The sequence below is a fragment of the Emys orbicularis genome, chromosome 6, assembly GCF_028017835.1.
Source record: "Emys orbicularis isolate rEmyOrb1 chromosome 6, rEmyOrb1.hap1, whole genome shotgun sequence".
Lineage (NCBI taxonomy): Eukaryota > Metazoa > Chordata > Testudines > Emydidae > Emys > Emys orbicularis.
In genome coordinates, this window is record NC_088688.1 from 68,864,459 (window position 1) to 68,878,385 (window position 13,927).

At 42.8% G+C, this 13,927-nt stretch overlaps 1 protein-coding gene across 1 annotated transcript; it reads left to right on the plus strand.

The window, feature by feature from the left end:
* The first annotated feature begins 10,539 nt into the window (after nt 1-10,539).
* LOC135879858 (uncharacterized) lies at nt 10,540-12,856 on the plus strand. The gene is given in 3 exon segments (XM_065405895.1): nt 10,540-11,688; nt 11,959-12,107; nt 12,109-12,856. Coding segments are annotated over 3 exon segments (2,046 nt in total).
* The last annotated feature ends 1,071 nt before the right edge of the window (nt 12,857-13,927 follow it).

Genomic DNA, 13,927 nt, shown 5'->3' on the forward strand with positions numbered 1-13,927 from the left:
ATACAACCATACACATACATCCCCAGCCCCACCCCAGAGCCCTCACCCCCTCTTGTACCCCAACCCCCGCCTCAACCCGCAGCCCCCTCCCGCACTCCAAATCCCTCGGCCCCACCCCACAGCCTGGAGCCCCCTCCTGTACCCCAAACTGCTCATCCCCAGCCCTACCCCAGAGCCAGCACCCCCAGCCCAGAGCCCTCACCCCTCCTGAACCCCAACCCCCTGCCTCAACCTGCAATCTCCTCCTGCACTCCAAATCCCTTGGCCCCACCCCCCAGCCTGGAGCCCCCTCTTGCACCCCAAACCCCTCATCCCCAGCCCCAACCCAGGGCCCACCGCTCAGCCAGAGCCTTCACCCCCTCCCACACCCCAACTCCCTGCCCCAGCCCAAAGTCCCCTCCTGCACCCTGAACCCGTCATTTCTGGCCCCACCCCAGAGCCCACACCCCCAGTTAGAGCCCTTACCCCAACCCCCTACCCCAGCCAAGTGAAAGTGAGTGAGGGTGGGGGAGAGCAAGCCATCGAGGGAGGGGGAATGTAGTGAATAGGGGGTAGGGCCTCCGGGAAGGGGTGGGGCAGGAGTGGGGCCTCGGGGAAGAGGCGGGGCTAGGGTATTTGGTTTTGTGCAACTAGGACGTTGGCAACCCTATGGGCAGAGAGGCACTCCTTACAGCTCTAACCAGGGAGTTGCATCTACCTCTGACAGACACCTGAGGTTTCTGTCTCTTTTACAGTTTACAGTTCACTGTATAGCCTGTTATCTGGTACCACTGAGAACAGTCTAGATCCATCCTCTTTGGAACCCCCTTTCAGGTAGTTGAAAGCAGCGATCGAATCCCCCCCAATTCTTCTCTTCTGCAGACTAAACAGTCCCAGTTCCCTCAGCCTCTCCTCATAAGTCATGTGCTCCAGCCACCTACATGAGTTAGAAGTCTGCACATGGTCCATGTGTAGGCTTGTAGCACCCTAGTCACTGAGGTTGCTGCAGCACAGAGAAGGCTATAGGCTAAACTGTAGTCAATCAGCCTTTTACTGATGCGGTTTAATGACACTTGGTGGCAATTGTTGGGCTAATGAAGTAATTATCTTAGTAATGTGGAAGATATATAATGGGAGGAACAGGAAGTAAGAGGAGTTTAGAGAGTGAGCTGGGTGGAGGAGTGACAAGTGCCTCTTTCTGCATATCTATATGATGTCTTGCAAATTTGGTAACTGAGGATTAAAGATATATGTGGTAAAAAAAAAGAAACAGGCTATGTGTGTTTGTGACTAGGAAACCATGAAAACAGGCTAGGCAGTACTGCTCACAGTATTCCCTGTGACTCTCCCCAGATAGTTTCTTGCATTTCTTGTGCTTAAGGCCTGCTATGGATGTGTCTGGTTTTGTTTTGTTTTTGTTTTTGTTTTTTCCCTCTAAATGCAACATATCTGGAGGACACAATCAACTTTTTCAGTCTCAATTCTAAAAACCCTGTTAAAAATAATTAATTACTTTTTAATCTCTTCCCCTTGTTGCAGTTACTGCTGTATCTCTTAACCTGTAAATGCCAGGCATGCAACACTGGCCTTTAAAAATGAATGGAAAAGATCCTAAATTAAGGTTATGATAACCGCTAAAATGGGGAAGACAGAGTTTGTTGTCATCTTTAGAACGTTCACGTGTGAGGCTACAAATGATAGTGCAATTCAGATTTTTTCCTTACCTAAAATAAATTGGTGATATTCTATATCCTATGAGCACAACTAAGAAAATTCATGTTTTCGCTAATTAATTGTGAACATAACCCCTAAACCTGAAATGACCTAGGACTAGTTCTTAAACATATAGAAAAAATTATTTTGTCATTAGTTTCAAGACTTTATGCTTTCAAGCATGTTCTCATGTAACCACCAGGGTTGTACAGGCCAGAAGTAAATTTGGTCCTAAAATGAATGATTTATTTTTTTACTGAGTAGTACAGCTGAGGGAAATGACTGCAGCTACACCATTTTTTACTGAGCAAGAGGTAAGTGAGTCAGTGTTCTTTTAAACAGGTTAAGGAAGTCTTTAAAAAAAAAAAAGTCAGTGTTTTAGCAACAAGAAGCAGTTTTCCAGTTTGAGGCTGGCAATTCTTCTTTCATTTGAAAGACCTTTCAAAAGTTTGAGTTAGGTGATAATTTTGAATTAATTGTCAATTAGTTTCAGTGTTAGAGTTTGAGTTAATGCAAGAGCTGGGTCATGTCTAATATTAATGGTATACTTAGATAGCTACTTTTGTGTTTTATGCATTTACTTTAGTGACTTAATTAAAAAGTAAAGCTTGGAAACATCCTGCCCAGGAGAGAAGAGCTATCCTAGCCAGAAGACAGAAGAATTTTAGCCCAATCCTGCAAAGTCCCACTCCTCCCACCGCTCCTGTCTCCCTCAGCCCCATGTCCTCCAGCAGGACAGGAAACCTTCTCCCAAACAAGACATTCTCTCTGGACAGGAGAGATGAAGCCTCAAAGTGCATTGATTTAAGGAAATTCCCTTCTTCTACCTAGAAGATTTGGGGTGGGTGGAATTAGATCTATTTTGCTAACTCCGCCATGAACTTCTGATGAAGGTATGTGCCAACCAGCTGACCCCTGAAGATTTAGTATGTGGGGAGCAGACCATGATCAGAATGCACTGAAGAACTTTGAATTGATGCACGTCTCCCCGGGGAAATTTTCTACCTTCTGGAGCCCTCTACTAGAGTCTGCACCAGTGGAGAGAATCTGTATATCTGGCATATCAGGGCATTTCACGGTCATGCTAGAAACAGGATAGTGATTATATAGGCAGTGTCTCAGACATATTAGTTGATGTGCTGGATACAGAATAATGGCTATATGTTGTAACTGGTTAGTCAGTTGTGTTTGTAGATACCGAGCTAAATTCTGCTGTTACACAAGTGCAGGTCCTCAGTAGAGCCAATGGTGAGGTTTATTTATTTGTGACAGTGAAGTGTCTTCCTCTGCTTTAAGTAAATAGGAGTTGCACTGGTGTAACAGAGCAAATTTTGGACCATGGTATTTAAGAGCTCCAAAAATATACTGACATCCTTGAACATGCAGCTGATGAAATCTCAAAGATACCTTTTCCTTCCCTACTTGAATTGATGAAAGATCTCTCCTCAAAGAAGGCACAGGTTCTAGTACCTGAGACATTCTTTCAGTTACTGCATGCTGTGGGGAAAAGACGAGTTCCTAAAATGACTAAAAGTAAATATAAAAGTATAAAAAATTGTTGCAATCTGGCCTTCCAAGCTGTTAGGTATACTAATGGGTCACATATGACTACAAAGACTATTTTCAAAATAGTCTATTTTGTGGGAGGGGAGGGTTGCATTTATTTATGTCAACATGAGGCTGGTTTTTCACCTCCAGCTGTGGTGGCTCAAACTTCTCTCAACTTCTACTGCTCATTTATTGAAGGCAAGGAATCTCAAATCCAGTGCAGTGACATCATCTTGCAGTTCTTTGATTTTTACAACTCAACGCTTCAGCATTTTTTCTCCTGAACTTTAAAATGATTATTTTTAATGGCATTGAACTGAGAACTTTTAACAGACTTAATTTGGGGGAAAAGAAGAGGATGTCAAAATTCCTGCAGGCAAAGGAGTTCCATGCCAATCGTAAACATTGATAATTCTGTGTCTCCTTTACTTACATTTAATCATTGATATGTTATTTTTATGACAAATTAAAAATCTTGTCAAAAGAAAAATAAAATTAGTGAATTAGTTAAAGGATCTTGCAAAATGTTTCCCCTTTGTGAATTATGTAATTATTATTTATATTGTCTATACAGTAAAGACAATTATTCAAGGAGACATTCTGTAATAAATTGCTGAAGATATCTTCACTTCAGGGGGGATGGAGACAGAAAATGAAATATTACTTTTCCCCCCCAGCTTTTTGTTCATTCTTTTAATTTCAAAAAATGCAAAGAACGTTAGTACCTTTGCAGTGAAAGTTTAAAGATGAAGATGAGCTTTCAGAAACATCTGGCAATTCATTTTGGTGCATTAAAAAGTAAATGGATTTAGAAATTGGTGCTACATAGTGAGAAGTTAAAATTTAAGACTTTCGTGTTTATTTAAATATACATTTATTTTAAATGGGCATAGATAGTATTTTCATTAACAAAAGATATGAGAATTCAAAATGCAAACTTAAGTTTAATGGCATGGAATCTGATTTTTCACCAATCAAGATGTATCTAAGGATTACAATAGGAATTATCCAAATATTCATTCCCATTCTGTTTCATTTATCGATGCTATAACGTTTTATTGATTTAAGTAGCAAATTAGTTTGCAATCTTGCTTAATCTCAAAGAAAAAAGGCCATTGCTTTTCATATGGCCGGTGTATATAACAACTTGAAAATGTTAAATTGACCATCAACAAAACTAGCAAGATGTCTTGAGTGGTAGTAGGCTTATCTGTATATTCAAAGATTATATTGATTTTTTTGGAAATGTAAATGCACTCCTGGTTGTGGATCATACTCTCCAATGTGCAGGATTTCAGGAGAGCATTGATTCAATCTAAAAGTTTTATACAACTTCTACAAGTCTATTTTGTATATCATATTATGTACTGCTAGCTATTCTTTCCTGGCAGAGAGAGAGAGGAACTCATACAAAGTCTGACTCTCATAACTTCTCATCTTATAATTTTCTGTGACCGGTCAGATTGTCCCTTCAATCCAAATCTTTTTATAAGGAAACAAAATCCTAATCTCAAACAATTATTCTAACATGTAAACTGGTTACCGTTCTTTAGGTCTCTTTTTATTCTTTTCCTCCATTTTTAAAATGGTGGTTGGTATCTTCAATAGTCCCACTGCTGGAAACTAAACAGTCCAGGGATGTCTCCATAGCAGCAACATTTCATCTATTTCTGAATAGGAGAAAAATCTGCCAACAGCAATCTCCCATCAATATCAATATTGAGATTCTTGCCATTTATTTACCAAGTATATGGGAGAGTTAGACAGCCAGATCTGTACAAGCATCTGAATCTAAGCAGATTAAAAGTGACTACAGCCAGACCAACATGCACCGGAGATTCAGATAACCTATAGGAGCTCTAACGCAGTATGTGAATCCCACAGCAAGCATCCAATAGCACCCATAATGTGCTTAGTGTTTATTCCAAACAGAAAGAAAAGATGGCCCCTGTTCTGAAGAGCTGACAGGCAGCAAGTGCAGAGAAATGGTGATTGACAACATCATGCCTGATATAAGGTTATGTAAACACAAACATATTTTTGTAGAAATAGAACAGGCAATTTATTCTCAATTACCCCTGAAACTTGTCATTAATAGTCAGCTTCCTGTAGGCTTTGATTCAAGCTGTTCCCAACCAGAATGCTGAAAAAACTATTTCCCTTAATTCCTTCATACTACAAATCTGTGCAGAATCAAGAACCTCAAGGTTGCACTAATCCCTAATGGGCCCAATAGTCAACTATGTCTGGAGGAAATCCTGGAGGCCCCCAGTAATGCCTCCACATGTACTTTAACTCTCCCATTTTGAAGGAGAAATGATAATGCTAAAGCACAAAGTAAACCATCTTACATTAAACCACAGATTATCAGTGCTCCAAAACATCCAGCTATTAATGAGTGACAAAATCAGATGGACATATCAAAGATGAGCCAATATCTCCGTAGCAAATATCATTCTCAGGACTTTAAATCTTAGAGGTTCTGAGTGAGAAGAGGCAACATCCACTGACTGCTCTCTGACTCTCTTCCCTAAAGAGACAACCTTAATCCACAAAAAGCTTCAGAGGTCTTCAGGGCAAGAAGAAAATAACTCCACGGCCTTGGCACAGAAGAGATCAGGCAGATCAGAGCTGGTCTGTGCTAGTCTGACAAACCCCACAACCTGGGCTTCAGACTGTTTAATAGAAACTGAAAAGGCAGGTCAGCCAGCTTGGGGAAAGAAAAGGACAAAATTCAAACAACGCAAATAGCAGTGGGCCAGGATGGCAAGACTTGTGAAAATGTCTGCTCAGCTAAATTCAATCAGTGACCATATACTGAAAAAACACTCCATTTGGGGAATTTAAAGAACAGACAACTTGGAAGGCCAAGATAGCAAAAGGTTCTAGGCTTGTAACTTGAAATTACTTGGCAATTCTTTCATGCTCAGTTAAATTAGAAGCTGCATGAAAGCACATGCTGACAAACTGCCTACTCCCTGCAAAAATATTATTCCAGCAGGACTGGCTATGCAGCAAAGTGAGATCCTTCCAAGATGCATTTTGTTAGGCACCATAGGATCAAACATACTGTACACATAAAATATGAATTCATATAAGATAGAGACTGATCCTGCCCTAAGCAGGATTTAATGGGCAATGGATTTTAGATATTTTACCTGCATTCACCATTTCACTGCAGAAAATACTTCAGGATATCCTATAGAATGCCACTTCAATCCACCGCTAAAAGGTTTGTGGATAAGATTAAACGTTTGCGTTTGCAAATGAAGTCAAACAGTAAAATAGTCACTGCAAAAATCCAAATCCTACTGGACTTCACAAACTTAGGGTGTAATGAGAAGCTAGGACCTCAATCCTTTATCCATAAGTGCTGAGGCATTAGCTGTATATGAACCAAACACTGTATGTCCCCCCAAACTGAAACCCACCTAGACATGATGTATGCACTACAAGTGTAATAGGAGGGGATAAATATTGCAGTCTTGAATCAAGCAGGTTACATGGGGCATGACCTTTGGGGGGCGGGGGGTAACACTGCATCCCTTACTGGAGACCAAGCTGTGTGGAATGCCTTGACCTCCTGAGCCAATGTCATCACATAACCACAATGCCAGAAGACAACATTGGCTGGCATCTTAGTGGTCAAAGGTTACACTATGACTGAACCACAATATCTGGGACAAAACACATCAGTGCTTCAGTTTCTGTAACCAGCACTATTTACAGTCTCTCTCATTGGACACCAGAGTAATGCTATTCTGGAGCTTCAGTGCATGGATGATGCATGTGTCTTGGTTCTAGACTGTAGAACCTGTATCAGACTTCATTAGCAGACAGCAAATTAAGGAAAGTGCACTGGAGTCAAGAAGCTACAATTCTCTGGAGCTTTAAGAAGGGAAGATGGACTGGAGCTTTGGCTTCAAGCGGTAAGGGCATATTGGAGCTTTCAAACTTAGAAATAAAGATCCATCTGTACCTCACTCCAGAAATAATGCTGCATCAGGGCTTCATCATTGCATGGAAGCCTAAGTATTTGGAGTCAAAGGTACAACAAAGCCTTGCCTACACATTTGTCCTAGGAGGTGAGTGCATCAAAGCCTCTATGCTTAGAAACAAAAGTGTGTGGAAATGACAGGCCTTAGAAGATGATGCTGTGTTGAAGCCTCAGAGCCTACAGAGGGGATGCTTTGATATCTGTCCCAAGTAATGTCCCAAGTATGGACCCAAAGGCCCTTATCTGTCAATGTCTCAGACTCAGGAGGCAGCATAACTGGATGTACAGAGGCTTGAGAGTTTCAATTCCCTGAAAGTTCTAGAAGACGAGTCACAATACATGACCAACTACTCTTTAAACAATAAAAACGAGGAGTCTGGTGGCACCTTAAAGACTAACAGATTTATTTGGGTATAAGCTTTCGTGGGTAAAAAACTCCCACTCCTTCAGATGCCTGGAGTGAAAATTACAGCTACAGTCATAAATATATTGGCACATGAAGAGAAGGGAGTTACCTTACAAGTGGAGAAACAGTGTTGACAAGGCCAATTCAGTCAGGGTGGATGTGGTCCACTCCCAATAATTGATGAGGAGGTGTCAATACCAAGAGAGGGAAAATTGCTTTTGTAGTGAGCTAGCCACCTCCAGTCCCTATTCAAGCCCAAATTAATGGTGTTAAGTTTGCAAATGAATTGTAGCTCTGCAGTTTCTCTTTAAAGTCCAATATTACACCAATATTCCACACGAGGATGGACTACAAACTGTCAGGAACAATATCCCTGATGAGGCCACAGCACAGCTGGTGGCTGAGCTTTGTGACTTTGTCCTCACCCACAACCATTTCAGAATTGGCCTCATCATCCACTTGTAAGGTAACTCCCTTCTCTTCATGTGCCAATATATTTATGACTGTATCTGTAATTTTCACTCCATGCATCTGAAGAAGTGGGGGTTTTTACCCACGAAAGCTTATGCCCAAATAAATCTGTTAGTCTTTAAGGTGCCACCGGACTCCTCGTTGTTTTTGTGGATACAGACTAACACGGCTACCCTTCTGATCTTTAAACAATAGTGAATCAAGATGATTCTGTGCTAGTGCTTCTCATAGGAGGTGTGGTACCAATGTCTTGAAGCTCCAATCAAAGCATTAAACTTTCATAAATATCTTTCAGTAAGTGACTCTTTACTGTTGTCTTAATACCTGGAGGGAAAGACTTTAACTGCTTTACACCTCTGAACGAGGTAAGGCTTCTGCCTGTTGCTCAGGTCCTGAGTGACACAATGAAGTAGTAATTGAGTATAACCTACTAGTCTCTGTTCAGGGATAGGCCAGAGAAGAGAATCAAAGTACCAAAGGGGGCAGTGGAACTGAAGAAGCTTCCAAGGGCTAGATTCACAAGGGAGTGTAGATGTTTTTGGAGCCTTGCCGCCTAGTGGAATTCACAAGCCCTAGTTAGGTGCCTAGAGTCCCTATACAATGCATAGGGAGCGGTACGTGCCTAAAAAAAAAAAAAACAGATTCAGAGAAGCTAGCTCATCTAAGCTAGCCAATAAGAAATGCCAAGAACAGTGTGTGGCCAGGGCTGGTGCTACCATTAAGGCAAACTAGGTGGTTGCCTAGGGCACCAAGCTTTGGGGGCACCAAAAAGCGGTGCCCCCAATTTTTTTTTTACAGCGTTCCTGGGCTGGGCTGCCGGCAGCTCAGACTCCCTCTCCCAGCGCAGCGGCCGCTCCATGCAATTATTGTCATTGCCGGCGGGAGCGCCGGCGGCTGGGCAGAGCTCCGCAGCTCCGCTTAGCGCACGTGGCACAAGCCCGGCGACGGGCGCGGCAGCAGGGCTTCGGGAGGAAACGGGTGGCTGCCTCCTGGCTCAGCCTCCACGGTCAGCCCCAGCGGGGGGCACGGAGAACAAAAGAGCCTCGGGCTGCGGTCCAGTGGAGGAAGAAAGAGCATCCCGATGCCCGTGCATTGGGCAAGGTAAGCACTTCCCCACAGCTCGGCCTCGGGTGCCTGTGCTCCTGCTCCCCTTGGTCCGTGGTTGGTCCGTGCTCCTGCTCCCCTTGTGCGTGGGCGGCTGGAGAGGACGGCAGCCTGCAGAGCTGAGCTGCCCCAGTGCCCCCCTCTCCCTGCCCCAGCCTCTGTCATGCCCGGTATCTGCGTTTTAAGCCCTGCTGCTGTGTTATGCCTGCAACTGGCAGGCCTAAGCCTGTGAGTGACCCCCATAGTAGCTGCCTGAAGAAGTGCTTGGGGGAATCACGCAGAAGGAGCGTGATATTTGTTTGAGTTCTCTCCTCATGGAGGCTGCACTCCACTTGGCGCAGGACTGCAGTCTCAGCAGGACTCTAGGTCTAGCACCTCGCCTCGGTTTGTAGACTTGTAGTGCACCCCTGTCACCGGGCTCAGTCTGGCACCGCTACCCCTCACCAGTGCCCAAGAAGCAGTCAAAAAAGTTGGATGGACTGGTTAGGTTAGGTTAGTTGTCATGCTGTTGCTTGGCCAGTGTAGAGACCACTGAATGCATAATATTCCTCTATGATGTTCTGTCCTGAGCAAAATTGGCATGTTATGAGGTAGTGCCTGTGAGGGACAGGTGTCTGTTTATGTCATCCAGCCATCATGTCTTAGGTCTTCTGGGGGGCGGGGCGGGCTCTTCCATCCTGCTTTCATTGGATCAAAGTCAAAGATTATTCTCACAGGGAAGTTAGTAGGCATTTAGAGCAGATGAGCATACCACAGAGAGCACTTGGCAACCATTTGAGAGTGTGTGACCTATTTAGTTAGAAAATGGAACTTTTCATTCAAATTGAGTTTGTACCATTTGATGTTTTTAATCATTTGGAGGTACATGGCTGGTTGGACAGAATGGGTTCTGCAGCACTCCCAGTCAGATTTTGATATGAAAGAATGAAGGAAGGAAGTATACGTGACTAAAAAGGGTGTATTTCTGATTACAATCAACATTGCTTCATTTTAAGGGAAAGTCATCTTGATCTCTTAATCAATATTTACGTCAAACAGTTGATGAAATTCAAATAGTGACTTATAGTAAGTGACATGTATTCTCTATCCTTTACTTTTAATAGTGAGCAAGAAAAAGAACTGATAGGAATAAAATTTCATTTTTTTTCGTTTTCAGTTGATGCAGCCTCATGGCAGATAAAAAAAATTGTCTGGGGCACAATTTAGTAAACGGAAGGCTGATAAGCAAAAAGAAGAAAGCAAGCAAGAAGGTTCGTTTCTGAAATATCTCCATCCACTGGCCAGAGATGAAGGTAGTTCAATGCCAAAGGCTCAAGCAGAGATGGAGGTGGGGATGAGAGTTTCACAAGTTGAAGAAGAGTTTGAAGAACATAATCTGAATATTGAAGACGAATCAAATGAGACACGCGAGGATCAAAACTTGGAAGACCGTGAAAGCAAAAATGTCACTCGTTTGAATTTGAGCTTTAGTGATCCTGCTACTAGGGCCAAATGCGATGATCAAGTCCGACAAATTCTGGTGGAACATGGGCCGGAACAAGTTCAGCAGTTCGATTTTCCCAAAGATAGTAAGCAAAGAAAATTCTCGACAATTCATTACAAACGTAGACTTGTTAATGGAGAAGAAATGCACCATCAGAGGCTGCAGTATTCCACATCAAGTGATTCTATCTTTTGCTTCTGCTGCAAGTTGTTTGGCAGTAGTACTATTGGCACATCATCTCTTTCTGAAAAAGGCTCAAGGGATTGGAAAAACATGTCTGCAATTCTTTCACGGCACGAGAAAAGCAGTGAACATTTGACGAATGTTCAAACATGGAAAGAACTTGAACTGCGATTGAAATACAAGAGAACAATTGATGAAGAACATTTGCGCTTGATTAAGCAAGAAGAAAAGTATTGGCAACAAATACTAAAACGTCTGATTGCTTTGGTCAGAGTTCTTGGTGTGCAAAACCTGGCCTTTCGGGGAACACATGAAAAACTGCACACTTCTGGTAATGGGAATGTCCTCAAATTTGTCGAATATCTAGCTTTGTTTGACCCACTTATGGATGAGCATCTTCGCAGGATTAAGGACCAGGAGATGCATGTACATTACCTAGGGAAAGACATACAGAATGAGCTTATTCAGCTTCTATCCAGTGCCATCAAACAAAAAATCCTAGCATCTGCTCGTGCTGCAAAATACTTTTCGATCATTCTAGATTGTACACCAGATGCAGGCCACGTTGAACAAATGACCATGATCATTCGGTTTGTGGATAGGCCTACTTCAGAGACCGAGAATGAGACTGAATCAGTATGCATAAAGGAACACTTCTTGGGATTTGTGTCGCTTACGGAGACAACTGGAGCTGGTATGACAGAAACTATTCTTCACCAGTTAGAAGAGATGTCACTGCCTATAGAAAACTTGCGTGGTCAAGGCTACGACAATGGGAGCAATATGAAAGGGAAAGAAAATGGTGTCCAGCGAAGAATTTTGGATATTAATCCACGAGCCTTTTTCATTCCTTGCAGTGCACATTCATTGAATTTGGTTGTTAATGATGCTGCAAAGTGTTGCTTGGAGGCAACCGCCTTCTTTGATTTAGTTCAACGTGTGTATGTGTATTTCTCAGCTTCTACACATCGCTGGGAAGTTCTAACACGCCACGTATCTAATCTCACAGTTAAACCATTGAGTGAAACAAAATGGGAAAGTCGAATCGATGCCTTGAAACCTCTTCGATATCAGCTTGGTGACATCTATGATGCTCTGATAGACATCTATGAAGACACTACTCTAACAGGATCATCTGGCAATACGTCACGAGTTGATGCAAAGGCTCTTACAAAAGTCATTTCTAGTTTCAAGTTTCTTGCTTCTCTTGTTTTGTGGTATGACATTGTTTGAGATCAACATGACTAGCAAACAACTTCAGGCAAAAGAATTCGACATATGTGATGCCATTAATCAACTTGGAGAAACCAAGAAGTTTCTTGTGGGCCGCAGAAGTTACGCAGCCTTTGAGAAAACATTGGTAGATGCAGGTGAACTTGCGGAGGAGTTGGATGTACCGGCACTTTTTGAACCAGATCCAATCCATATTAGAAAGAAGAGGAACCAGTTCACATATGAAGCAGATGACGAACCTATTTATAATCCGAAAGAAAAATTCAAAGTGAACTTTTACTTTGCAATCACTGACACAGCAATACATTCGGTTGAAGACAGATTCACATTGATGCAGCAAATTAGTTCAGTATTTGGCTTCATATATGATGTTTACAGTTTGCAAAATAAAACACCAAAGCAAATTATGGAACATTGCTTGAATCTGGAGCAAGCTTTGCAACATGGTGAATCCAAAGATTCTGATGCCTTTGACTTGTGCAGTGAATTGCAAGCTATTGCAAGACGAGTCCAAAGGAATTCATCACCGCAAGATGTATTGAACTTCATATGGGAAAATAAGCTGACAGATAGTGTCCCTAACACAGTTTTTGCTCTTCGCATCCTCTTGATTCTCCCAGTTTCTGTGGCCAGTGGTGAGCGAAGCTTCTCGAAGCTCAAGTTGATAAAAACATACATGCGAACATCAATGTTGCAACAAAGTCTTGTTGGGTTATCTATCTTGTCAATAGGAACATGACATTGCTCACAGCATTGACTTGGAGGAACTTGTTTCTAAATTTGCTAAACTTAAAGTGCGGAAACATAAATTCTAAATTATAACATGTTACTCTGTGACAGTGTATTGTGTATAATGTATGTGATTTATTTTAGGGGGGGGCGCAAGGTGGAAGTTTTGCCTAGGGCGCAAAATATCTTTGCACCGGCCCTGTGTGTGGCCAAAGCCCTGCCCCATAAACGGAGTTAGGCACTAACTTTGGGCTAGAGGGAAGGGCCTAACTCTACTCCGGATTCACAGCCATGAACCCACACCTGAAATTAAGTGTCTAAACCAGGTCAGCCCTTTTCTCAAGGAAAAACAGAGTAAAAGAAGGTGGAACTGCCCCTTAAGCCCAATAATTAGAACACTCTGTAGAGAGCCTGGATTCAAAGGCCCATCTTGCCTGATTCAGAGTAGGGATTTGAACCCAAGTCTCCCACTTCCCACATGAGGGCCCTAACCAGTAGATTATACTCAGTCTTCTCTTGCTTGTTGAGTGATTGTAAGTATTTCATACTGTCAAAGTGGGACAGTTTCAACGGAGGGATTCCCACCCCCAGAATACCCTCCTATAGCCCAGTATTTAAAGCCATGATATATCAGGTGGGACACCCAGGTTCAAGTCTCTGCTCTGAATCACACAGAGTGGTGATTTGAACTTGGGTCTCCTGCATCCTGGGTGAGTGCTCTAACCATTGGGCACTTGCCCCAGCTACGTTTTGTGAAGGTTAGGCAATGTCTGAGCAGCCCTAACAGATTGGGCCCAATAAGTGAACGCCAAGCTTGTGAATCCCCCTGGGGCTTAGGCATGAGTTAGGTGCTGAGCAGCGGTATCAGGACTTATACACCTGTGTGCATATCCACCAGCAGAAATTTAGGGGACTTCATGCACCTACAGGATAAGGTGGCCGCTAAGTGGTTGTTTGTTTTGTGAATACCAGCGATACCTACAAGTTGGCCTTGGATGCCTGAAATGGCAGCTAGGTGTTAAAGACCCCTTTGTGAATCCAGCCCCAAGTGACTCAGTTATGCTGATGTCCTTGATAGAAA